General features: G+C 44.6%; 1 protein-coding gene across 7 annotated transcripts in view; it reads right to left on the bottom strand.

Moving 5' to 3' along the window:
• The window catches only part of Tdrd7 (tudor domain containing 7), a 69,740-nt gene extending 46,030 nt beyond the window's left edge, over positions 1-23,710 (bottom strand). The window contains exons 1-2 of one of the 7 annotated variants that reach the window (XM_006537518.1): positions 23,261-23,710; positions 1,063-1,275 (exon numbers count right to left, since the gene is read on the bottom strand). In XM_006537518.1, coding sequence (XP_006537581.1) covers positions 1,063-1,275; positions 23,261-23,353 — 306 coding nt within the window. In that variant the 5' untranslated portion in view covers positions 23,354-23,710. Of the gene's footprint in view, positions 1-1,062; positions 1,276-15,741; positions 16,214-16,300; positions 16,540-23,260 lie in introns of those variants that run through there. The other 6 variants (NM_001290475.1, XM_030253050.1, XM_030253051.1 and 3 more) reach the window with 6 other exon arrangements.
• Positions 23,711-27,702: the final 3,992 nt, after the last annotated feature.

Genomic DNA, 27,702 nt, shown 5'->3' with positions numbered 1-27,702 from the left:
ATCCTTCCGCCACTTACCCAGGAAAAACAGCGAGTGCTCAGAAAGCTAAGCTCCAGGCTCACACACTGAGGCTGTCTCTCTGAGGCTAAAGGATGTTATTTTTTAAAATTACATTTGTTTGTGCATGTGTTACTCTAAGTTGAAATTAAGAACAATATAGCTTTATGCAACACCTACAGTTTACAGTACTCTTGGCCAGTGCTTCTATTCTTCAGAATACAAAGAAAAAAGCTACATGCCTCGGTATGTTCAGTAGGGGATATTATAATAGTCAAAACTACATTCCTAAATGCTCAAAATAGTGGGAAAAAGTTCAAAGTAAAACATAATTCAAAACGGAAGCACTATTAGTTCATTCATTCATTTGCATACATCATCTTTCAGGCATTCAGCACATTTATAAAGTGCTCATTATGAAGAGAGAAAAAAGCAAATCTCTCACTCTCAGAATCTTTTTTAAGAGAGAAAAGTTGAAAACTCTGTAATGAGTGCTGTAAGGCGCAGGAGCTGAAGGCTTAGACCTGGGAGGCTGTGGGGTGCCAGCACATGCTTATGACTGACACCCACGTGTAATTAACTGCCATCTTCCCGTACACACGCTCTTACAAAAGAGCTTGTCCTCCGACTGTTCTCTTGATCCTGCTCCCCTTTCTTCTCTACCAAACCCCTCCTACCCCACATACACAGACACTGGCATTAGGTAAATATTCCAAATACCCTGGGGGATATATTACATGAGATGTGAGAATATTCCAAATACTCTGGGGATATATTACACGAGATGTGAGAATATCCCAAATTCCCTGGGGGGTATATTACACGAGATGTGAGAATATTCCAAATACCCTGGGGGATATATTACACGAGACATGAGAATATCCCAAATACCCTGGGGATATATTACACGAGACATGAGAATGGGCTGAACCTTGAGTGTGCTGTCACTGTGGATCTAAGCTACTCAGTGTGTGCTTTTCTTATACCAGAGGTATGAGATCAGAAGCACCAGGCAGGTGACTCTGACTCAGTGTCAGAATTCTGACAGGCCAGATGCCATCTTACCTCTCCAGATCTACTAGCCTCTATCCTGACAACTGCTGGCACGCTTCTCAGGTAGGCTTCCAAAGTAGGGTAGCCCAGCTGCTTGAAGGGGATCCAGTCTCCAGTCAAAGATCGGTACTCTCCTTGGAGACGGGGTAATACGATCCCGTTCTTATGAGACTGCAGGACAGCCCTTAGCATCTTTGAAACCAGATCTGCCTCCAGCATCTTTGCCTATAAAAACACAAAAGAAGGTCATTATTATGGCTCATCAGCCTGTGAATGTGAATATACTTCAGAGTTGAAGCTTTTTAGATTGTGCCACAAATGAGTGCTGGAGGTCTCCTGTGGGATAACAATGCAAGGGACTATCTACCATGACATCAAAGTAGGGACTACCATGGGACTATGGGGGAAGTCAGAAAGGTGCAGGAAGAGCCTGTGTGGATTTCTGGTAGACACAATAGGAGGAAGATGGGGCTGTGGGGCTAGGGAGAATTCAAAGGCAGAGGTGAGGAGAGGGGCATGGGGGTGGGGGTGCTCAGAGAACTTTAGGGGGCCGTGTGACTGACAGGACTGCACACTTTGAGATGACCACAGTTTGCTAATGACGTCATCTGTCAAAAGTAATGCATCACTGAAGGGAGATCACAAATGAGGGAAACAAAGGGTCCAGCTCTGAAGTTAGAGAGGTTGCGGACTACCCAGCAGCCTTGGGAAAGCTAAATTGGAAGTAGTTTCACAGATGTGAGAATGCTTGGAAATGTGGAGAACCCGAAAATAAATGGAAAATAAAAAAGCAAGCTCAAAGTAGTCAGCTGCAGAAACCACAAGTGATGAGGGCTCCTAATGTCTGGCTAAGGCATGCTGGGTAGTAACCACTCATAGTCACAGGTTAGAGGCAGGTTTACAAGAGAGGAAGAAGTTGTATCCATTCTAGACAGGTGGAGACTGGATGTCCACAGGCCAGTCACATAGATATAGTCACTAAGAATGCAGATTAGAGGCTAGTAAGAGAGTCACTGGTCTTCAGCACCCAGGTAGAAAAAAACAAGGATAAAGGTGGATTTCTGTAGAAGGTAGGCATGCAAGAGATAGGCGTAGGAAAAAGAACTACAAAAGGCTGATAAAAAAGTGAGGAAGAGGGAAGGAGAGAGAAGGGGAAAGGAGGGATGTATCCCAGTGTCCTCCAGACTAAAAGAGAATCAACAGAATGTTCAAAAGTGTCATGACTGGTACAAGCATTAACAAAATTGAAGGCCCAAATGTGAGCACACATAACTACAGCCGTCTAATATTCAACAAACATGTCCAAAGAATACACTGTACCAAGACAGCATTTCCAACAAATGGTGCTGGGAAGATTGGATGTCCATATGTAGAAGAAAGAAATTAGATCCAGAGGCTGGAGAGACGGCTCAGTGTTAAGAGCACTGACTGCTCTTCCAGAGGTCCTGAGTTCAAATCTCAGCAACCACATGGTGGCTCACAACCATCTGTAATGGGATCTGATGCCCTCTTCTGGTGTGTCTGAAGATGGCTACAGTGTACTCATGAATGAGTGAATGAGTGAATGAATAAATGCACATGGATTGAAGCCTAAAACCCTGAAACTACTACAAGAAAGCCTACACAGCTTGAACAAGACACAGGTATAAGAAAGGACTGGGTGAACAGAACCCTTTGCCCAAGAATTGGGACCAACGATGGATGAGTGTAACGTCATAAAAGTAAAGAGCTGCATGGTTAAAAACACAATCAATTGGGTGGAGGGAATCTGCCAGCTATTAAGTCTCACAGAAGATTCACATCCAGGATAGAGAAAGAACTTAAAAAAAAAGTCTAAAAAACAAATAACCCATTTAAAATAATAATAAAAAAAACGGGTTTGGGATTTAAACAGGAAGTTCTCAAGAGGAGAGATAAAAAATGGCTCAGAATTATCTCAGAAAAGTCTACTATTGCAGCGAGAGAAACGTTAATCAAAACAACTTTTGAGACTCCATCTCACCCCAGTCAGAATGGCCATGGTCAACAAAGCAGCCAGCAACAAATGCTGAAAGGACATGAGGAAAGGGAGCCTTCTCTTATTATTGGTGGGGCTACCAACTGGTTCGGCCACTCTGGAGATCAGGGTGGAGAACTCTTAGAGAACTAAAGCAAATCTGCCATACCCAGCTATAGTAACCCCTGGATATGCTCAAAGGACTTGACATCCTACGCCACAGGTACTGGCTCAGCCGTGTTCACTGCCACTCGATTCCATGATAGCCAGGAAATGGGAAACAACCTAAATGTCTTTCAACCAACGAACAGATAATGAAAATGTTATACATATACATACAATGGAATGCTATTGAGTTGTAAAGAAAAATAAAACCCTGACCTCTGCAAGGAAATAAATGGTCAGAACTAGAAAAGTTCACACTGAGGGAGGCAACACAGACGCAGAACGACGAACAGCAAACGTTCTTTCATCTCAGACTCCCAGCTCCACATCAGCTGTGAGTGCATACCCAGGAACAACTGCAGAAACCAGGAAAGCAAGAAGGGGCCACTGCTGGGGAAGGGGGTTAGTGGAGCATTAGAGTAGCACGGTGCAAGTGATCTGAGGGGAAAATGGGGGAATGGGGAGCTCTAAGAAAGGGAATGAGCTACAGAAGCGGGAGAGGATGAAATCACAGTAAGGATGTCTATAAAGGTCCTAAGGAGTCACATATTAACTAGCTATATAAAAATACCTATATATAGCAGATGCCACACAGGAAGAGCTGTAGTGGGCAAGTGAGCTCCCTGGAGATGGCCCCACTGTCTTGTTCAGCTTCCAGTTATGGCCCAGAGACGTTGTCCCAGAATTGCTTCTTGCTATTGATGTACTTTTTCATGCTTGCCATTACCATGCTCCTCATTTATTTGCTGTGGCGTGAGTGGACACCAGGAGACCCTCACTGCCTATAACCTGGTGTGATTACTTCTGGGTAATAGCCTACCCTATGGTATAAATTTCCTGCAGATTAACATGAAGATAAGCTTTCATGAATTAATGCTGTTTAGATGAACTAAAGGTCTTACAGAATTCCTAATTTGAGTCAAATGATTTTAGAAAAAAAAAGTTTAAGGAGATAGTTTTAGTTGTTTTGCTAGACAGAGGTGATAAAGTTAGAGCCAAGAATAGAATGTGCCTCCTCCTCACAGAATATTTAAGAAAAGGCTGCATAAGGAGAAATACAATGAGCTTTCATAAATTACACTAATAAGAGAAACAGACTTGGGACAGATCTGTGATCAAGGAAAAGCATTCATTCTAGGTCAGGTCCAGCATGAAGCCACCCCACAGTCAAAAGCTCTGATCCAGAATTGTTCCTATCTAAAAGATCTGCAGGGAAGAGCCTGAGGGAAGGGAAGTTCAGTGACTGGCCCAACTTGGGATCCATCTTAAGGGGAGGCTCCAAGGACTGTCGCTAGTACTGATGCTATGCTGTGCTTACAAACAGGAGCCTAGCATGGCTGCCCTCTGAGAGGCCCAACAAGCAGCAGACTTGGACAGACACAGATACTTATACCCAACTAATAGACTGAAGTTGGGGACCCCTGTGGTTTAATTAGGGAAAGCCTAAAAGAAGCTGAAGAGAGGAGGGTGACCCCATAGGAAGACCAGCAGTCTCAACTGACCGGGACCCCCAAGATCTCTCAGACATTGAGCCACCAACCAGGCAGCAAACAAGAGCTGGTCTGAGGCCCCTGACCATATATAGCAGAGAACTGCCTGGTCTGGCCTCAGTGAGAGAAGACACGCCTAACCCTGGAGAGACTTGAGGCCTCAGGGAATGGGAAGGCCTGGCAGGGAGGTGAAGTAGGGGGTTTGGGAGCATCCTCTCGGAGACAGGAGGAATGGAATAAGGAACTGTTGGAGGATGGACGGGGAGAGGGATAAAGACTGGACTGTAAAAACGAAAAGTAATGAATAATAATAATAATAACTTTTTTAAAATGTAGGGTTTCAATCATGTATCCCAGGCTATTCTGGAACTCACCATATAGTCCATAGTATACCTGAACTTGTGGTCTGCCTGCCTTAGACTCCTCAGAGCTGAGATTAAGGGCCTGTGCCGCCACATTCCACTGAGGAAAACATTTTATGTATGTGCTGTCCACATGGGAGCCACTAGCCATACGTGGCTTTATACATCCAAAATGTACTAGGATGACTGAGGAAGTAAGTATTTGGTTTAAATGTGGTTACCACATTGGATAGAGTTCTACATAAGCAGCCTTTCCCTTTCTCTGGCTTAGAAAACAGAAGAGTAAAACTCAATAGTAATTTCCTCATTTGACCATTAAAAAAAGTCAGCTCCTGGGGTGGGTCTTACAATTGTGTTTGCCTCTTAAACTCACACAGCAAATGGACACCTATGTCTTCCTTACATACTTTCCTCTGTACAACATGACCTCCTGAGACAAGAATACATAATGCACACATGCCAAGTGCTCTTCAACAAAGGTGTTAGGGAAATTCAATGAAGAAAACGAAATAATCATCCTCTGAAACAAAAAAGGACACTCATACCACATGAGAAAACTAACTTGAAATACATTATTTACATCTGAAATGAAAACGTTGTAAAACATTCAGAAAACAAAACAGAACAAGGCAAACGCCACCAGAGTAAATCTGTGACCTTGGGTAGTGCTAAGATTATTATTTTTGACTGTAGAATAAGTTGACAAATTGAATTACATTAAAAACATAAATTTCTGCTCTTCCAAAAGACAGTGTCAGGCTAAAAGAAAATATTTTCTTAATGCAGCCAGAGACAAGCAGGTACTCAGCTGGATGTGGTGGCCCACACCTTTAATCCCAGTGCTCAGGAGGTAGAAGCAAGAGGATCTCTGTCAGTTCATGAGTAGTCTAGTCTACATAGTGAGTTCCAGAACATCCAGGGTTTCATATAAAGAACCTGAATCAAAAGCAAAACAGCTGGGCATGGTGGCACATGCCTTTAATCCCAGCACTTGGGAGGCAGAGGCAGGCAGATTTCTGAGTTCGAGGCCAGCCTGGTCTACAGGGTGAGTTCCAGGACAGCCAGGGCTATACAGAGAAACCCTGTCTCGAAAAACAATACAATACAACAAACAGAAAAGTGAGCTGATACTTTATATAAAGACTCAAAGCTCAATGAATAATCCATTTGAAATATGCAAACAACTTGATAACATACTTCAGTAGAGATGCACATTAAAAAGCAAACACTTTGTAAAAACCATTTCTTTTCTAAAATTATAATTACATCATTCCTCTTTTCCCTTCCTTCCTCTAAACCTTCCCAACATAGAGACAACAAAATCAATAATAAAGTTTAAATGGCAGACAGAGCCAAAACCAAACCAAAACACTTGCCATGTGAAGACCTTAGTTCAAACCTCCAGAACCTTCAAAAGGCCTGTAACGCTAGCAGTCCTATTGTCAGACAGGAGGTAAAAGATAGAAGGATGCCTGTGAGTTCCCAGGCCAGCTAGCTTGGCATATTCAGCAGAAAAAAAAAAAACAAGAGAGTTTGTCTCAAACAAAGTGGAAGGTGAGTACCAACACTCAGAGCTGTCTTCTGCCTCCTCCACGTGTGCACAACATATGGATGCCTGCATACATGCACATACCCCACCCCAACAATTACTTGACGGACTGGAGAGAAGACTCAGTGGGTAACATGCTGATTCGATGGTTTGTATATGCTTGGCCCAGGGAGTGGCACTATTAGGACGTGAGCCTGTTTGCCTTCAGAACAAGATGTAGAACTCTCAGCTCCTCCTGCACCATGCCTGCCTAGATGCTGCCATGCTTTTGCCTTGATGATAATGGACTGAACCTCTGAACCTGTAAGCCAGCCCCAACTAAATGTTGTCCTTTATAAGAGTTGCCTTGGTCATGGTGTCTGTTCACAGCAGTAAAACCCTAACTCAGCTTCCTAAACAGACATGAAGACATGAATTTGGATTCCTATCTTCCACATGAGAAGCTAAGACAATAGATGTTTGTAACACCATCACTGGAGGGAACAGATAGTGTACAAAAAGAACAGCAAACTTAGTGAGACTTGGTCTCAAAAAAGTATGTAGTGTGTGTGTGTGTGTGTGTGTGTGTGTGGTATATGTGTGTATAGAGCACTAAACACCCAACATCAAGCCCTGGCCTCCAACACACATACACACACAGGTGAGCACACCCACACAAGCATGCATACCTCAAATATACACACATACACAGATAATTACATCTACATACACTACACACACTCTTTAAAAACTGACACACAAAATGCTTTGAACTTTGTAACCAGAACTCACATGCATTTTTGGTGGTTGTTCAAAACAATTCTCTGAAAATAGTTACAGCATGTACATAGCCTTCCTTATGGGGCAACCTCTGACAGGGCTATTTCAACACCACCAGAAAGACTTTTACCAACACAGATGCAAACAGTTTGAAAGACCAGGCCTCCTTGATTCTGCAAGCTCATCAGAAGTGAGTTTTGTGGCTGCCCCAAATAAACCTGCTTCCCCTTTCTCCTAGGAAAGGTGCCCTCTTCATCTTCCTTTCTTTCTACAGTTTCCCAACCAGGGCCTTGGGAAAAGAAGGGAAAAAAGGGAAGGGAAAAAAAGGGAAGGGAAAAAAGGGAAGGGGGAAGGAAAGGGGGAAGGGAAGGGGGAAGAGAAGGGGGAAGGGAAGGGGGAAGGAAAGGGAGAAGGGAAGGGGGAAGGGAAGGGGGAAGGGAGAAAGGAGAAGGGAAGGGAGAAGGGAAGGGAAGGGAGAAGGGAAGGGAGAAGGGAAGGGAGAAGGGAAGGGAAGGGAAGGGAAAAGGGAAGGGAAGCTACACACCCCACTCAGGACTTAACTGTCACTGGAAAGCTGGGTCCAAGGTGTCCTTCTCTAAATCCCCCCTTTTCAAGGTTCTCCCTGCTCTCAGGTCACTGACTTCCCAGACACAGCAGGTGCCACACAGTCACTGCCTGCCCTCCTACTAGGACACTTAGGCATCATTCATGCTGACATGCCAGGCTTCAATGACAGTGCCCGTCTGTGTGGACCGGAGATCACACCCTCAGTTTTCCCTTTTCCACCCTGTCTACCTGCTTGGTCAAATTCTCTTCCCTGGAAACTCTTTTAGCTAAGCGTAATTTTTCCAAGTTGCTTTGGTAAAGTCTCATGCTACACACACACCTGCTATTGGCCCTCTCTCTTTAACATACAGGTTATTTTTTAAAAGTCCATATTTTAGTATTAATTTCCACAGCAAAGCTGCTAGCAAACAGATTATATATTCTGATTTCATCTGATGTGGAGGACCACAGCTATTAAACAGCAGATGTTCCACATCAAATCCCACCATGCCATTCTTCTATTCACAACCTTCTTCTCCCCCTGTCTTATTCAGACGAGAAACATAAGTGGGTGTCCTTGCTACCCCCACTTCTCTGGCCTCCACTATTCTGTCTTCCTCCACACTCATCCTGGGATCCCTGGCTTTCCTGGACTGTGCTTGGGACAGCCCCACCTCGTGACCTTTGTGCTTGCTAGTCCCAGAACTGTAAACTCCTTGCCCCAAGGGTCAATACTGCTCTCTTCAGGTAAACACCTCACATGTCATTCTCAGCAATGCCTTCCCTGGCCACCACAATTCTCAAGGTCAGAGCCAGTATGCCAGCTGCATGGTGACCTCTTTCCACTACTCTGCCTTACTGTCACCTTAGTGTGTTTCTCAATATTCATTATGTTGTTGTCCCCTTACTGCAGGATTTGTGTCTGTTCCCTACAGATGCTCTAGTATCTAGTACACAAGAGCTCAATAAATACTATGTCGAATGAAGGAGAAATCTCCATCTAACTATCCACCCCTTCTTCCTTCTACTCACATGTAAAATAAAATATAACGTATGTGAGCTACTGCATGAAGCCAATTTGTTATTAAAACTGTCCTCAAGTTACACTGCTTGCTATAAACTAAAGGAGACAACTACTCTGTCACCAGCTGAAAAGCATTCGGTTAGATTATTTCTGAGCATTCCACACTGAGTTCACAATAGGCAGGCACTGGTCAGGGCCACTGCCATGGCATTACTGTCTGGCTTCCACACTCTTAGTAAGTGTTGCTTCGGAGCTCAAATGCTGCAAACTTAGATGGTTCTGTTTTCAAACAATGCAGAGTGCTGGGATTCACCAACACAAACTGGCACTCTTCCTAAGCTTTTGGTTGTTATCTATTTAATCAACTAACAAATACCGCAAGTACAATAAGTACACAGAGTTGTTGGTTTTTAAGCTACAAAAAGCAGCTCAGATTTGGGAAGAGTAGAAAGCCATGCCTATGCGAATGACTGCTGTCTGTAAATTAAGGTGTGTTTGTGTCTCCCCCAACCCCATCATCACGGGAAGACCTGAGAGACAGTTAAGTACTGCAATATGAGAAGGCAGAAAGGCTTCTCACCTGTGTATCTTGTTCTTGTGCATGGCAGTTTTTCTAGTCTCTGTTGCAAATCTCAATTGCTTAAGGTATTGATCAAAAACAGAGGCACACTTTAAAATAGTAATTTTCAGTATATAGTGCTTTAAGATGCTGCAATTCATGAGACTTTGATTATCATGGCATTTTTGTTTATCTGCTTAGAATTTTTACAGATGGCAAGCATACTCTTCAGGTATGTATATCTTCCTCTAAAAAATGAAATGTTTTTTTGTTTGTTTGTTTGTTTTTAAATCTTGAGAGACATCCATTGCAAGCACAGCATTAAAATTTATCATGGGAATTTCAACTTTTGAGAGTCCAAAGGCAAAGTTTTAGGTATTCTGTCTCAAGCCCGTCCCTTATTTTCAGTCTCTAAAAATGTTGTAGCAGATGCAAAATTGAGTTTCACTGAATTTAAGTGAAATTTAAGGCTTTTTACCTTGTGAGTCTTAAGTATCCTACAAGACCAGGTACCATGAAACTAGGCAGAGAGAGATGAGTGGGCAGACCCTCAGAGGGCCACACTCTTGAGGGCTGCCTGACCAACACATGGGCTACCTGAGCTAAGTAAGGCTCCTAAGCAGGAAAGCAAAGTAGGAGTGGGTATGGGAGTTATTAGTCACTGAGCCAGCTGGCAAAGGCCAAACATCACATTTCCCCCATGGGTCTTGCCTCAGTATGTGTGTCTGTCTGTCTGAGCTGACATCACTGTGCCAATCAGCAAGAATCCTTGGCACACCACAAGAAGTTTTTTGGCCAGTTTCTCTCTATGGAAACTTGACAAATGGGGCTCAAGTATGCAATGTAAGGCAGACCAATACACATGTGCTGTGAAGAAAACTTCATCACGTGTCAGTTTACATGCATGCTTTAGCAGAATATCCTTCTCCTGGGCCTGCTTCAGTGAAATGTTCCTTTACCTGCCTGCCCCAGCAAAACAGCATCCAATACAACTGACTTTCCAGAGAACCCTTAAGTTTCCACTTCAATGCTATGTATGAGAAATGACCATGGATAAATAGACTGGCTGAAAACAGAAAACAAGTTGGAGAAATTTCTAGTTTTGTTCGTAATTCAAAGTATCAGGAGTCATCTTGATTCTCTTACGTGCCTAATAAACACATGTATCCATTGAAAAGTTTGGTGAGCAAGCCAGTGGATCTCCATGATTTCTCTCCTACAAGTAGGCAATGGTCACTAACTGCTTCAGCAAATGGTCTTGGAGCAAGATGCAATATCCCCAGAGCCAGCTGTCTTAGGACAGTGTAGGCCATGGACCTGACCATAGAAAAAGGACCTGGGAATAGCATAGAATGGTAGCAGGCCATTCTGTAACAGTTTCTCCAAGACTGAAGCATTTCATCCTACAGGGAAGCTCCTTAAAGCAAGAAGGTAAACAATTCAATATAGCTTCAGGAAGTCCCCAAAACCGAACAGATTCATTCAGTCCTCCCACCCCAGTACACAATAAAAGTTGAAAGTCCCTCTCATATGAGCAAAGCTAAAAAGTAGACTCTCAGATAACCAAGCTGCCTACAAGAGGAAAAGACCAACTGAGCCACCTAGAAGGGATGGATGCTCTTCAAGCTGTTGAGCTGCCTGCAAGCTGTGCAGTGTGCTCCAGGTTTCCAGGTTTTGTGAGCTGTCACTGCTCCGGTAGGCCTTGGTGCACAGCTGTGTGAGTGCTCTATGCTCCTGTTCAGTATCTCCTGCTAAGTAACCCCAATAAAACTCACTGGTTCATCAAGCTGGACTTTGGTGAGAGCTGGACTTTGGTCTGTCGTGGGCCCCCTACCTGGGGTGAGGAGACGTGTGTAGCATCTCCCCAGGAAAAGTTTGTCATACAACAAAGGCACCTTAATATCACCTCCCTCAAACAATTAAGCTTAAACATGAATCTGGAGCTTGGGAGGTGGCTTAGTTGGTAAAGTGCTTGCTGCACATGAGCACCACAGTTCAGAACTCCAGCACCCTGTAAAAGCTGGGCACACTGGCTTCCTCTGTATTCCCAATGGAGGAAGAGGGTGGAGACCTAGGGCTCAGTGAACAGCCAGTCTAGCAAACTCAGCATGTTCCAGGACCAGTGTGAGAGGTTGTCTCAAAGAATAAGATAGCGAATGACTGAGTAAAGACGACCAATGTTGACCTCTGGCCTTCATACCCATTCATGCCTGTGTGCACATTTGTGCACTAACACAAATGAGCACTACATCTTCTACCACGTATCAAAAAAGAAGAAACTGGGAGTAGAGAGATGGCTCAGAGGTCAGGAGGACTTTCTGCTCTTGCAGAGGACCTGGATTTTTTTTCTCAGCACCCACATGACAATTTATACCTGCCTATAACTCCAGTTCCAGGGAAACTAATGGTCTTTTGACTTCCATAGGCAACGGGTATGCATACATACATATATTATGCAAGTAAAACACTCATACACATAAAATAAAAATAAATAAATCTCTAAAAGTGTGACTCTGAAAAGTGAGGAAAGTGAGGCCCATGGTGAAGTCTTTACCTTTTACCTAGCTCACAGCCAGAATAAAACCCTCCTGCTCCTGCCTTCCAGTCTAGACCTTTCTTTCTGAGAACACTACATGCCTAGTGACAAACCCAAGAGAATGTTCCATGTTACAGATCCTGAGTGGTGAGCCTGACTGCCTCTCAGATCCATCATCCTTCTCTCTTCCTCTCTGCCACACACTTCACTGCCAAGCCCCCATGATACTAATGCTGCATAAGAAGTATTGGAAATCAAATTTAAGCGTGTGTTTGGTGACAGACACAGAATCCATGGCCTTCTACCATTGAGCTACATTGCCAAACACAAATTTAAACAATTTACATGATTTAAAACGATCCTCACTATGTTTCAAAACTATATTCTATAAAATTACCCTTTTTCTTTAATATACTAGAAAATTACTCAGAAAGTCTTATTTTGAAGAGTTTGTGGACTTTTTGTTGCTTGCTTGAGACTAGTTCTCATTATGATGTTCAGGCTGGTCTCCAACTTCAGAGTCTCTGGCCTCTGCATTCTCAGTGCTGGGGCTCAGATGGGCACCACCACACAGCCCGAAGTTTGATGCATCTGAAACAGATGTTTTCTGATGCTGTCCACCATGGACTGAGTATCCCACAGGCAGGCATCTGTATGCCTCTTGTGTCCTATGGTGACTGGGGTCTATCGGCTAACCACAGTGACATTAGTATGGCTCTCATCTGTAGGTTTTCTCCTGTTAAGTTTCTCTTTTTTAACTATTTCTAACTGTATCACTTGTCTTGTCTTTCCCACAACACTTTTCCCAGCATGAATTCGAATTTCCCAAATAAACACAGCAGGTTATTAGGGTAAACTCTCCTAGCTTCTCAGCTACTCACTCAATGTTGAAACATCTGAACATTGTCTTACTGCAATGGCTCTCAGTCTGTGCATCCTGACTCCATAACAGTCACAAAATGACAATTATGAAGTAGCAATGAAAGTTATACTTTACGGTTGGGGGTCACCACAACATGAGGGAATGCATTAGGAAGGCTGAGAACCACTGATTTAAGTATATACTTCAGGTGACTGCTGCTCTCTCCGAAAGACACATTCTGGGGCTTTACAAGTGGGGATCTAAAAGCCTCAGGATGTGTGCTGAAAATTTTAGACATCACTTAGGCTAGCTCAAGCCTTTCATCTTACAAAGCAATAAACAGCCTCAGAGAGGGGAGGAATTTATCCAAGATCCTTACCCAGCAATTTCCCATATTACAAGGTGTGTGGGGTTGCTTTCCGTTTTTAATTTTAGAGACAAGGTCTCCCTATGCAGCCTTCCATTGGCCTCCAGAGTGCTGGGATTATAGGTATGCACCACCACACGCACTGTGTGCAAGCTTATGGGGCTGTTTTCCTTCTAATTGCAGTCTACTTGTTAAACCTAAATAAGTCTACCTATAGCCAGTTTTAAAAGAAAGAGTATTATCTTCCTTCCAAGTATTTAGGAAGCAGTTTTTCTTTTTCGTTATTTCATATTATTTATTTTGGCCACTACATAGTATCTCATTAACTAGTTTTATGAATCTACATAGCATGATGATTTGGTCAGGGATCTGGGTCTCAACCCTACCTCTAACTACTGAGCACCCTTGCCTCTTTGAGCAATTCATTTTGGTCTCCTTTTTTATGTGCAGGATAATGAATAAGGGAAGAGCCACTGGTGTAGCTGCACGTCTACTACTATGTGGGTTTCTTTTCCTTCCACCCTTCTCCACCCCTATTCCACCCTCCCAACTCCCCAACAATAGGTAGGAGAGGAAGAAGGCTAGAGGGGAAAGGGGGTGGTGATGTCATTAGACTTCTTGCTGATTGGGGCGTTAATCTTTGCTGTCAGGATATCCAATGTCTTCTTCTGGTCTCTGCACAGGACCACTTGACAAACTGCAACAAAGAGCAACAACAACCACCACCAACCAGTAGTAGCAACCAGCAGCAGGAGGAGAAAGAAGGAGCAGGAAGAGGAGGAGCAGGAGGAGGAGGGGGAGAGGAGGAGTAGCAGGGATGGGAGGAGGAAGAGGAGCAGTAGCCACAGCAGCCGCTGCAACCATGCCTGCCTACCTCCAGGTTCTAACAGTTATATACCCTTTCAAGAGTCCCCAGAATTCCAAATGTCACATGTTTGCAGAAACTATCCACAGCTGGCAAAATCACACCCCTGCTAGAGCATGAGACAACTGAGCTGCTGCTGACAATCTAAAGCAGTCCCCCATGCCACACCTGGGATTAAAACAAAAACATATTCCTATAATATTTCTGTGGATGGGGGGAGGGTGTTGGTTGGGTTTTTTTGTTTGGTTGGGTTTTTTTGTTGTTGTTGTTTTTTTCCCAGAGAAACCAAATTTCTCACTACACACTGATTCTCTGCTTTCTTCTAATCCTTTGAAGAGGTAATGAGCTTCAAAGTTCTCATGGGCATTATAGGTTTGCTTGCTCATGACAAAGCTGCACAGACTGAAATACTACGTCTGACTGGAAATCACACTGGGTTATCTGACTGACACATACTTCAACTAAAAAAACAAAAAAACAAAACAACAACAACAACAAAAAACCCAACTTTTTGTTTGTTTGAAAAGACATCTTTGGCCTCATGGGGGAACTTTGGAAACAATGAAGAACAGAGACGGGATGAAGAGAAGAAACAGCAAGTTTGGCACAAAGAAAAAGCAAATTCATAGAAATAAGAAAGTCAAACTCACTCCAAGCAACGATAAACTCCTGACTCATGAAAGCATCCAGATATTTTCCTCTACATCAAAGCTTAATTTTTGCTATTTATACTTCATCAAACATAAAACAGGCACCCAGAATTGAGTTATAAAGTGCATTTTCTTTACATTTCTATTAAACACCCAACAAATATTAGAAAACTTAAAAAGAGCGATCCTTCTAGGAGCTTTAAACTCCAGATGCAACACAATAGCTCACCCAGCCAGTCTCATGTGGCGCATTTAAAAGGGTATTAGCAGGGATTACATTCCACTTTCAATCCACAGGGACTAAAATCTTAAGGCACTGCCAAGTGCTGCCTCACTGTCTTAGCAAAGAGAAAATCTACCAAAGAGAAGGGCTGAGGAGCTGCGGGCTCTATGGCCAGCACAGTCCTTTGCATGTAACTGAAGCTCGCCTACGTCAGCTGAGTCTACACTATATGCTAACTTATCCTAAAAATTTGCGTGTCCCTGTCATCAAAAACCTTGAAATCCCAACCTGTAAAATATGGGCAGTTTGGGTAAATAGAAAGCCTCTTTAGAAGATTATTATTATGAGCCAAAGACTTATCTTGTCTTGAGAACACTTCAAAGGGTCAGTTAGCTATTCCCATTCGGTTCTTGAGCAGACTTAGAGACCAGAGGTGCAATTGATTCCCGACCTTACATTTAAGCTTTAGAAGCTCAGATTCCAATACATTATCTGCAAAGGCCGCACTGTAGAATGCCACATTTTCATCCACATCATGGAGGTCGGGAAGAGACAGGGATTTAGTTCTAAATTACACTTCTGCCACTAAAGGCGTTTCTAGTTCCAAGAACACTTCTCTGCAAACGTCCACCTGCAGAGCATAGGTGGGCACCACCAACACGAATCGTGGTTTTCTCGGTTAGTTTGTGGTGTTGGTATCAGAATCCTTTGGGGTTGGGCTTTAACATCTATACACACCTCTCTTCCCTGCTCCCCAAGATGACTGGGTAGTGGTAGCCCTGGATATTGACAGAAATGTACCCTCAAGCGGACAGGAGCAGAAAGGCTGTCAGCTCCCACTTGACTTCCAAGACAACTTCTCCGTGAATGCTTGTTTCCTCCCCAGCGCTCACGGTTGACAGGAACGGCTACGTGTAGGTCCTGTGTGATGTGCGCGGCCTGCACCGGCCGGTCTCGAGGGCGGAGGCCGCCGCAGTGTGGCCCGCGGGGCTGGCACAACTGCGCAGAGCTCGGGTACCGCTGCCCAGCACGGGCGGCCGAGGCCGGTTGCTCCTGACCGGGAGCTACTTCCTGCTCAGAGCTGCGCGCCTCCCACGCCCCCCTCTGCAGCTCCTGCTGCACCGCGACCGGCTGGGTGGACGTCCCGGGGCGTCACGCACGACGCTCTGGAACCCCGCCACGGCGGGGACCAGGCCCGGGCCTGAGGCGCCGCGCCCAGCCGCTGTCCTGCCCGTGCCCTGCCGTCCCGCAGCCCGCCCCGCGTCGCCCGCACCTGTCGCGCCCCGACCGAGCTCACCTCGTCCCGGGGACCCGCGGCCCAAGCCCGCGCCTCTGGGCCCGGCTCCCTCCGCTCCCTCCGCCAGGGCGGCCGCCGCCCACTTTCGGTTTCCCCGCACGGCCTGAGCCGTGGCTTGGGAATCACCTAAAGCCCCGCCCTCTGGGCCACGCCCCGTCGCACCACGCCCCGCCCCTTCGCCGGCCGGCTTAGCTCTGCGCAGACGCAGGCGCTCCGGCCACGGCTGCCCACTTCGAGGTCCGCGTGTGAGAAGGGAAACCGACGCCGCCTAGCGGTTTCTGCGCGTGCGCACGCCGTCCTGACGCTCGGGGTGTGGATTTATTTCTCTTTCCACAAAGTTCGTTCTCTTCAGCATCTCAATACTTCTTTTCATCTTCTAGACAGTCTGTCTTTAGCTGTCTTCTAGGTCACTCTTTGGAGGAGGGGGACTATATTAAAATGCTTTGCCACATACCCTTCACGCGTGTGTAACAACGCTGCTTTCATCCACTGCTCTAAAACTAAAGCTGTTTGAGGGCAGAGATCCTAGAACACTGCCCAGTATATAATAAGCATAAAATAAATACTTATCAAATTCTTTAATTCATTCAAAACACGTTGAATAGCTGCTATTTATTCACTCCACGGTAATTCCACTAACATTTATTTAATGCTGGATTGCTTTAACCCGTTGTGAAAACTTGGCATCATTCTGTATATTTTTGCTGAAAGCCTGCTGCTGCTTACTCAATCAGCAATTTTTTTTAACAGTTTGAGGTACACTTGCCATACTATAAGCTGCACGATTCAAATGTACACTTTCATGTGTTTGGTATGCATACAACAGAGAAACAATCACAGATAGTAACATGAGGAACATAGCCACACCCTCAAAGTTCTCTCTCTTTCTATAATGTTTGCCTCATTCCCTACCGTTTAGTCCTGTAAGTGCCCACTTACTTACTATAGAGCTCTTGCTTTTTCTGGAGTTTTATATAAATATAATTATTTCATATGTATTGTCATTAAGGGGGAGGATCTGGCTTTCTTCACTCATCAGAATTCTATTGAGACTCTTCTGTGTCGTTGCATACACTAGTACTTTATAACCTTGGCTCCCTGAGTTTCCACTCCCTGGTATTGACCCAAGAGAAAGGAAAGGGCTTATTCATCACAGACCCGTACAAGGATGTTTAAATCAGCCTTGCTTGCAATACTTAAAGACACAGAGATAGCATAAACATCCTTCAGTGGGTGAGCAGACAATTAACTGTTACAGACTCAATACCTGCTGACAAATAGCAACAGTGTATAGGGCCTATAAACCTTGTGCTTAAGGAACTTTGCATTCATTGGGAAGCTGCAGTAGGCGATGAATAGACTGGAAGGAGATCGTGAAAAGCCGGATATCCTGTGCTCAGTAGGTTCTGTCTTAAGGCTTTGACCAGGGGTGTTCTTTGAACACTGTTCTCTTTCATAATCTCACATCTGGTCCCTGCCTAAAGCTGCCGAAGTGTCTCTGAAACAGAATTCTCTACATTGCCTTGATTCTATTTCAGTCTGTTTCAGATGTCTTTCTCCCTGCCCTGTCCGCTAAACTAAACATGACAGTGGCTTCCAGAGACCTAGAATAAAGCCAGCTCTTTATTTGGACTCTGTAATAATACTCTGACATGCCCTGGCTCCACATTCTGATGGAGGGAAGGGTAAAAACAGCATCAGTGAACTGAGAGGATGGCTGTGGGGATAGGGAATTAGGCAATACTGAATTCTGTATATAAAATAAATCATGAAACAATGTGCATGAACCCTAAGTCTGAGGTCCTTTATGCTTATAGATATGTCCCCCCCTTTGCTGTATCCGATATACAAAGAAAAGTCATGTGCTGCAGCTAGTTTTCCATAACCAGCTTTATTTACGAATAGTTGCCACAAGCAAATATTTTTAAGTACGGCAGTCTGATGAGTTTTAACAAATGTATCCAGTTGCGCAACAACCATCACAATCAAGATGCATAACTAGTTTTATTTGTAGAAGTTCCCTGAGCCTTCTACCTAGCCCTGTTCCCTCCCTCTTCCCACCACTCCTGGCAGCTGGGTGAGAGTTCAGTCCCCTCAGCTTTGTTTTCTCAGGAGCACCATATGTAGGGAACCGCAGGATGTGCAGCCTTTGTGCCTGGGTTTTCACTTAGTGTAATGCGTTCGTGACTCATTCCTGTTGAGCTTATCAATAGTTACTTCCTGTTGATGGCTGTCACTGTATGGCTATGCACAACTAGTTTATTCCTCGAATTTAGTGTGCATTTTTGTTGTTTCTAGTCTGGGGGGGGGGGCCTGTTCTGGTCCAAGCACCTATAAATAACCATTGTGTAGTCAAATGGTTTTCTCACATACATACCAGGGAATAGAATTAATGTCAGGATGTAGGAGAAATGTATTGTTGATTGTATATATTTATGGATATGAGTATATGCTTATGTGTATTTAACCATAGATAATGTATAATTATATGCATAATTACATGTGAATGTCAAAGTGCAATCTTAAGTGGCCACATCTCTTTGTACTCCCATTTTTATCCACGACTCCGCCCCCTGTAAAGCATGAGTCCACTCATTCTCAGTACTCAGCATCACCAGGCTTTTAAAATGGAGCTTGACCCTGTAAGGGTGGAACATTGCCGCTGCGGCACTGAGGGACCGGTCTCATATTGAGGCTTTAACTCGCCTTTCTCCATGATGGCGTGGAGCATCTTTTCCTGTACACAGTGGCTTTTGTATTTGTTCTCGAACAATGGGCAAAACTCCTGTTCTGTAGGTGGATTTAGCTGAGGTGTATCAGGAGGATTCCTCAGAAGCTGAACTGCAGCAAGGAAGTTGTATGATCTTGTTTTGTTGCTCGATTTATAGCTGGAATTCGGGAAAATGAAGACTTTTTTTTTTTTTTGAGACAGGAGCCTGTCTTGTGGCTGAGACTGACATTGAACTGTCCCAAGTGCTGGAATTACAGGCTGCCATGCCCAGCTCAAACTGGCTATGCTTTAGACTTGGGGTTCTTATCCTTTTATGGAACAGTAAGACAGAACATATGAGAGCAACACAGATACACAGGATTTTACAGAGTCAAGTTCCACACATTAAAAATTCCCTTAGGGGAAACCTCAGAGTCAAAGGTCAGTATTTCAAAATAGATAGAATGCAGTCCAAAGGTGTTCTTCCCCCACGGAAAGACCAAACTCATCCTAGGTCACCAGGGGCAGAGGCAGATGGGCAGGTCTCTTGCTATGCAAGAAAAAAAGCACACACATCTCTCATTTCCAAGGCTGCAGAGAGGTCCCAGAGTCCTGAATACGTGGCTTTTGCAAAGGGACAGCCTCCTGGTAGATCATTTGGGCCTTTGGAGACTTCACCAGAGGGAATTTATCGTGGAAAGAAGGTACAAAGCTAGGACCAAGTGTAGGGAGAAAGATGACCCCACTGCCGCCTCATCCCAGGCTAAAAAGGATGGAGCAATAAAAACCTCCACCAAGTTAAGTGTGGTTGTACACACCTTTTAACTCAGCACTTAGGAGGCAGAGGCAGGTAAATCTCTGTGAGTTCACAAGCCAGCTTAGTCTACATAGCAAGTTTCAGGGCAGCCAGGGCTACCTAGAGAGGCTCTGTCTTAAAAAACAAAACAAAACAAAACAAAAACAAAACCCTCCATTAAAAGCCCTCCATGCATTTTTGTTGTTGTTGCTGTTGTTCATCCTGCCAGCCTACTTGTTTAAACAGAGCCATACGGGAGGCCCCAGGACACTTGGCCAAGGCGGGAGGATCCAGGGCTCCTGGAGGAGCACTGTACCTCCCCTTCTTTATACTAGTTCAGCAAGACCAGGAAGGGCCTGGTTTCAAGCATGTGTCTATAGCCCTTTCCCTCTTATCTGACAGGTCTATAACACAACCCAAGATCCACACGTTCTTCATTCTCCACCTCACAAATACTGGGAAGGGTTGCAAATCCCCCCTTCCACATCTCAAGTGGCATTTGGAGACACTTCAAGCGCTGCTATCTCACCTTCTATCCAGAACATCTGTCGCTTCTTTATATTGTCTCCAAAAAGAAAACCCCAAACACATCCACAGGACTCGGATTTCTGTCACTTTCCATCCCGTCAGTGAACTTCAGGGACTGGCTTGTGACATTATTCAGTGTCATGGGTGGTACTCCTCTGGAAACCTCCCTCACAGCCCTTCCCCCAAACCTATTGCTCTCTTAATTGAGTTTCAAGATGGTGCTTTGTTCCTCTGAGGATTCTCACAGAATAGCAGTGCGAGGAGGGCGAAGCTTTCCATCCCCCCTGTGTACTGCTTAACTGAGTCCCCATTCTCCTAGTTGCTAAGCTGCAAGTGGCTTTTGCAGCATTCCGCCTGCCACTCAGCCATTGTGCTGAGCTGTTTTTGCATCCAGGTGGAACCCAGCTTCTCAGGCACTGGTTGCTTCCACAAGGTCAGGAGAATTAGATCCGTGACAAAAGGTATCTCTGGAGAGATCTCTGTTTGATTAATCATTAATGACATGGTCACTCCCAATCCTGCTACCCCCATCCATGAACAAATGGAGAGAAATTTCTAGACAACTATGCTTGTTTTAACTGAGTAAGGAAAAAAAGGTGGGGGGAGAGAGCAGCAAAATCAGAACACAAAACAAAAGGGAGGGATGGCCAGAGCCCTGGTGAAATCCTGGGCTTGTGGAGCTCAGGGCATGCTGAGCAAGCAAAACCCCCTAAGCTTTCCACAAAGGCCTCCAAGGTGAGTCAGCTGAAAGGCCCTAATCCCCTGGAGGGTGATCAGGGACGCCTCAGAGGCCACAGAGCCACCAACAGTGGAAAAGAGGAGATAATGCAAGCTTTAACACAGTGTCTCTCAACCTTCGTAAAGCTTAACCGCTTTAACACAGTTCCTCATGTTGTAGTGACCCCCCCAGACATAAAATTATTTTTTTCTTGCTACTTCATAACTGTGATTTTGCTACTACTATTAATCATAATGTAAATACCTGTTATGCAGGATATCTGACTCCTGTGAAAAGGATTGTTTACCCGACAAAGGGGTCGAGACCCATAAGTTGAGAACCACTGTTTGAACACTCTGCGTAGAGAACCTAGAGGGTAGAACCTGCTGTCTAAGAGACCATCTTCACTTTCCTGCTTCAAATTGTGCATCATTCATACAGCTTAGGCAGGACTTGCAATACAGATGGTGTCTACTAAGCACTATCAGGAAGCTGAGAAAAGAGGCCCAGCTATTTAGCAAGGCATGAGATTAGCTAACTGGTGCTTCAAACAAGGCACTGAAATCATGGATAAACCTACTGGTACAAAAATTAGGCTGTAATAGTTGCTGGGAGGGAAGAAAGGGGACAGCAGTGACAAGAAACGGCACAGGAACCTGAGGGGTGGGACACTCGTCAACGGCTCACAGACTGAAATGGAAGAACAGTCAGGATTCAGGAAATGAGCTTCCTAGGCAGCAGTGCACAGTCCTGACTTGTTGATGTGTCCGCAGTCAAAGTCCAAGGCTACACTGAACTGAATTCCAAAGCCCTTTGGCTCCAGTTCTAGCTTGGACCCCTTTCCACAACAAAGCTAATCCAGTTAAGAGGCAGAAGAGCTTCTCTGGGGCTGTCGGATCAACTCCTAGTAATCAGTGAGTGGTTCATCCGTGGAGAAGCTGCCCTCCCCCTCCCAGGGCATTCTAGATTCTCAGGAGGGTAATTTTAGTTGTCACAATGACAGGGGAGTTTAGTCTGGGCCAGTACCTACCTAGGTGCTCGTTGTCTCGTGCACTTATCAGAGAAATGTCCCTTGTTCCAACTAAAGTGTGAATGAATGTCTGGCCAGCTATTTGTGTAGATAACAAAAGCCTCTTTTCTGTATGAGCACGGATTTCTTTCCCTACAATTTTATGATTTTTTTTTTTTTTTTTTTTTTTTCAGAGGCAGGGGTTAGGGAGCCGTGTCAGAAGTAAATGAGTAGAGGAAGCTTTAAAATGATTATCATAAAATAAAGTTTGGGAGCTGTTTCCTGGGCCCTATGGATTTAAATACTGCTAGAAATTCCCTGACAATCAACCCCACCCAGAAACATGGACGGCAAGAAATTTCTGGTTACAGCAATAGACTCGGGACACGCAGGCATGCCATTATTGGACTTCCCCATCACCCAGAACAGTACAACTTAAACCACTTGACTTGAGGACTTGTAAAGAAATCATTCCTTTCAAGGGACTCCCCGGAGGTCTTGTCACCCAGTATTTTATCTCCCAATTCTCCCTTCAACTTCCTCATTCATTTAATGCTGGAGCCCTTAATCTCCACGGCAGTTTCCTTAAAACAGGATGCTTTGTAATTTGAGGCTATAACATTCTAACACCCGGGGTGGGGTCAGGGCTTGGGCCAGGGTAGGACTCAGGGGAGACTCTTGCAGGAAGCTGGCTGTTACTCAGCACTGACAAGTTCGCTCCTTCTCCTACAGCGCATGCTCCAGAACTTGGACTCTAAACCTGCTTGTAAACGCCCCGGAGCTCGCTCCTTACAGAGCCTTTTGTGTATTAGAGGTGGTTCCGGGATCACAATTGATAACAGCATACTCTAGCACCTGGCACGCACAGGCTGACAGCAAATATTTGCAATGAATGAATTAGTGAAGGGCTCAAGTCCAACACTTTCTGTGCTGCTATGGGACCTGATCTCTCTGTACTCTAAATAGGGGGAAAGGGGACACTCCTCAAACAAAGGGCAATACACTAAAAGCATCAAAACAGCAAACCTTTATCTACTATAAAAACATCTGCGAAGAGCTACACACTTGCAAGCTAGCAAACATCTTGTATCGAATCTGGGTACCAGTTGCAGACTGATGACACCTCAGCCATTTGGGGGCTGCTATGACAAAGCACTACAGACTGAGTGGCTTACAAACGACAGAAATTTATTTCTCACGGTTCTGGAGGCTGAAAGTCCAGGATCCGGGTGCCAGCTTGGTCCGGTTCTGCTGAGGACCCTCCTCTGGGTTGTAGACTGCTGGCTCCTCATTGTATCCACGAGTGGGCTTCCTCTTGCCTCCTCACATAGGGACAAGTGTGACACAACTCACAGAGATCTCTTTTTATAAAGGCAGTGGACCCATTCATGAAGACTCCACCCTCATGACCTACATCAACTGCCAAAGGCCCCACCTCCTAACAGCATCACACTGAGGGGTGGGATTCCAACCTGTTGACTGTGATGAAGGGACACAGAGCCCATGAAATGGACAGTTGTTCTTACACAGCCTCGATCTTGACTCTGTCACTCGATAGCCGCACAGTTTCTCTCTTTAGATTTCTGAAAGTCTCCCGACTGTCTGCCAGCTTCTTCCAGAGTTGCTTTTTCCTTGGGCAGCTGACAGGCACTCTGTCCATATCGCCACTCAGTACATCCTAGACGGTGAGGTGGAGGTGGAGGACAGACCAGAGGAATGTGACTTATCACTGAGGAATGTGACCACTCTAGATGCCTCAGTTGTCAACCGAGTCAACCAGGAAGTCTTTCTGGCCTGTGGCCAATACACTGACCAGTGCACAGAGCACCTCTATGCACAAGGAAAATGCCCCGGTGTGAGTCCATGCTTGCAGGAAAGGCACCTCTGAATGGCACAGTCCCATTTATACAAACCCCCCCCCCTGTTTAGAGTATATTCTTTGGATCCTAACTCAGAGGCTAGAGGAGAAATAGAACTCTCCCTTTGAGGAGGGAGCTCACTTAGTGTTTGGAGCATGCCTCCAAATCTTCCTGTTTTCTTTGGGCTCAAGGTCTTGCTTTCTTCCTCCCTGCAAATTCAGATGACCCAGTTTATTTGAACATGGCACTCAGAGCTCCTCATTTCCTCACTGGGCAATGGCTGGATGTTCAAAACAGAAACTGGTAACGCTTTGTTGGGGGTCTTTCCTTAGGACTAAGGGACATGAGTGTGGGTGGTACTCAGTCATTCTTTCTCAATTCTGACCCCATACTGAGTCAGAGAAAGCCAAATTGCATCTCGTGGAGACCCTGAGACTCGTGGGTAGAGGCTTTGGTGTGCCACATGGGCAGTCATTACAAATCAATGGTGATTTTACCATCCACGTGCCGTGTTCACACATCCCTCAGTGCTAGTCAGGAGTGCCGTCCTGACAATATGGAAGCCAGGCCTCTGGGAGTCACGTGAAGCCCTGGGACTTGGTCTAAGGATCCCAAGACTTCTCAATGGGATTGTAAATGTATCTGAGTAAGTAAAAACATTTTGCATTTCCTCCAAGACCACATAATAAAAAAAGTATCAACACATCGAATTTGCTTTTCTAATTTTGATAGTGAAATTACTACTTTTGTCCTGAAATACTAACACTACACTTTTAATACACTAGGCACCATGTCTCGCTGGTTTTGGCTCACTGCATCCCAACATTAAGATTATGACGGTCTCTTAACATCAGTATTTGTGACTATTTCCCCTTCATATTGATAATCAAGGGGCATATCCACAGGGGGGAAATCTGAACAATTTAATCTATTAAATACTATAGATACCACAAATGAGCAAATGATACCTACAAGGGGATGATGCAGTGATTCTTTATGACAAAGATAACATTTATACACAGACACACACACATACACTCACACATACAGGTGGTCACAAGTGGTCAGTCACATAGCACAGCACCTAGAATCCTTCCCCATGCAAATGAGGCATCTTAGTAGCCTTAGCCTTCAGCCAATGATCTTTTTCCTCCCTGGATATTCTCACATCTCCTCAAAACTATGTATATAACCCTTGGTTCACCCCAAATAAAGGGTATGCGTTCAAACCTAATAAAGACATACAAATAAGCTAAGACCGGCTCAGAGGGCTGCTTTACTAAAGTTTGTCAGAGAAAGCCTTCATCTAAAAGGGCCATAACACTAAGATCCTTAGAGAAGGCCTTCACCCTTAACCTCCCTGACATTCACTCCCAACCAGACCAGTATCGTGCTCATCATAGACTCTGCTTTATCCTCCCCAGGTGGACTACAGACCCCACCTGTTCTAGACTTCATCCAGCCCTTTTGGAGCAGGCATAACCCAACAGCCTAGAAGAAGAGGCAGAACACATACTCTCTCTCTCTCTCTCTCTCTCTCTCTCTCTCTCTCTCTCTCTCTCTCTCTCTTACACACACACACATGCATGCATACACTCACAAAGACACACCCACACATAAATTTTTGTTGTTATTGTTTTTAAGACAAAGTCTCTCTACACAGCCTTAGCTAACCTGGAACTCCCTATGTAGACCAGGCTATCCTGGAACTCACAGAGATCTACCTACCTCTGCTTTTCAAGTGCTCAGATTTAGAATGTGCACTGGCAGATAGTTTTTCAAAGTTAAAAAAAAAAACGGTGAAGTTGATCAGAGTGGCATATGTTTTTAACCCCAGCACTCAGGAGGCAGAGATAGGTAGATCTCTGTGAGTTTGAGGCCAGCTGGGTCCTTATAGCAAATTCCAGGATAGAAAAACCCTGTCTCAAACATTTTTATTACATTTTATTTGTGCATTTATTTTGTGTGTATGCACACACATCTGCTATAATGTGTGTGAAGGTCAGAAGACAACTTGTGGGAGTTGGCTTCTTCGTCAGCCATGTGGGTCTGGGAATCCAGCTTGAGTCTTCAGACTCAGTGGCAAGGACAGCTCAAAATTTGTTTTTATTGCTTCTGTTTGTTTAGTGCATGCTCAGTCTCTCTCTCTCTCTCTCTCTCTCTCTCTCTCTGTGTGTGTGTGTGTGTGTGTGTGTGTTTCTGTCTGTCTCTGTCTCTGTCTCTCTTTCTGTCTTTCTCTCTGTGTCATTTTATCTTTTTTTTCCCCTTTACTGAGCTAAATCCCAAATCCTGCTTGTTAAAAAGCATTTAATGTGAAAATTTCACCAAGTGGAACTCAAATAATAGCCTGGCCTATGATGCAAATGAAAATGTGAGGTCCCTGGAATAAAGATAAATGGTGAGAAATTAAGCAATCATGTGACCTTTTGATACTATGGTTCACTGACTATTCTAGTTCAAATTCTAGGTGGCAGTAAATCCACTCTCTGCAAGTGGCTGTGTTACACAGATTCTGTCCTCTACCATTTATAAGTAAGGAATATTTAGCAGCATCTCAGTGATGTGTTTGGGCATTGGTTACCCTTTAAGAATAATGAATTATTTGTTTAAACGGCTTGCATAGCTGAAGGAGAACACTCAGCTGTAATAACAGGAACTCAGGATGGTACAGAAAAGTCAAAGCCAAGTCAGGTGATGGGAAGTAAAACACAGCTGAGTTTTCTGGGTTTGTAAGTCTGTCTGGGTTTGGGGAATACACCAAGCCCTATCTCTGCTGCTGGAGTTCAGTATCCTGGTTCAGCCTCAGCCTTGAGTATCACCATGTCCACATGCACACCCGTCTGTCTTTGCCACATTTCACTTGTTTTCTCTTAGCTTATCACCATCGAAAGCTTCTCACCCACCGTTTTCTCTCTGTTCCATACATCACCCCTGGGAGGCAAGCCAGGAGAACCCAGACTCCTCATCTATTCCTTGCATTATGGGGAAATCTCTGGAACAGAGAACTCGGAGTACATAGCACACAATGAGCAAAATCATACTTTTAATTTGTAAATTTATTCTTGAAGCTTGTATATGGACTATTAGCAGTAGGATTTTGAGTATGTATTTAAGTAATATTATGCTAGAGACAAGCCAAACCTTCACATCGAAACTTGCATATGGACGTTCATAGCAGCATGATGTAAACAATGTAAAATATAAACAATCAACTGCCCATCAAGTGATGAATGGATGAATGAACTGAAGTATATCCATACAACGGACTCATTCTCAGCCCTTGGAGGTAATGATGAGGCTGGTGATAAAGGTAATACAGGGGCTGGCAGGCTGGCTCAGTGGTTAAGGGCTCTTGTTGCCCTTGCAGAAGACCTGAGTTCAGCTCACAATACCCACCTCAATGGCTAACAACCATGTATAACTCCAGCTCTAGAGGATCTGACATATTTTTCTGGCCTTCTGGATACACACACACACACACACACACACACACACACACACACACACACGTGTGCATGCTCACACACATGCACATGAACAATAAAGTAAATCTTTTAAAAACTGTTAATGGCATCATGGAAGAGGGTGGCCTAAATAACTATTGAACTGACAGCAAGTATCCAAAACAGCCACCTTCAACTTCCGGAGCTTAAATCAACGTTTACAGCATCCTGGGAGATAGGGAGACTTGATGAAAAATATTTTGGTGAGTCTGGGCCTTTTTGCACACTATGGCCTCAACCTTTTATCCTACCTTTATTCCTGTTCTGGGCTGGCAGTCT

This window comes from Mus musculus, chromosome 4 (genome assembly GCF_000001635.26).
Source record: "Mus musculus strain C57BL/6J chromosome 4, GRCm38.p6 C57BL/6J".
In the NCBI taxonomy this organism is placed as follows: domain Eukaryota; kingdom Metazoa; phylum Chordata; class Mammalia; order Rodentia; family Muridae; genus Mus; species Mus musculus.
This window is presented reverse-complemented; position numbering and strand designations above follow the sequence as displayed.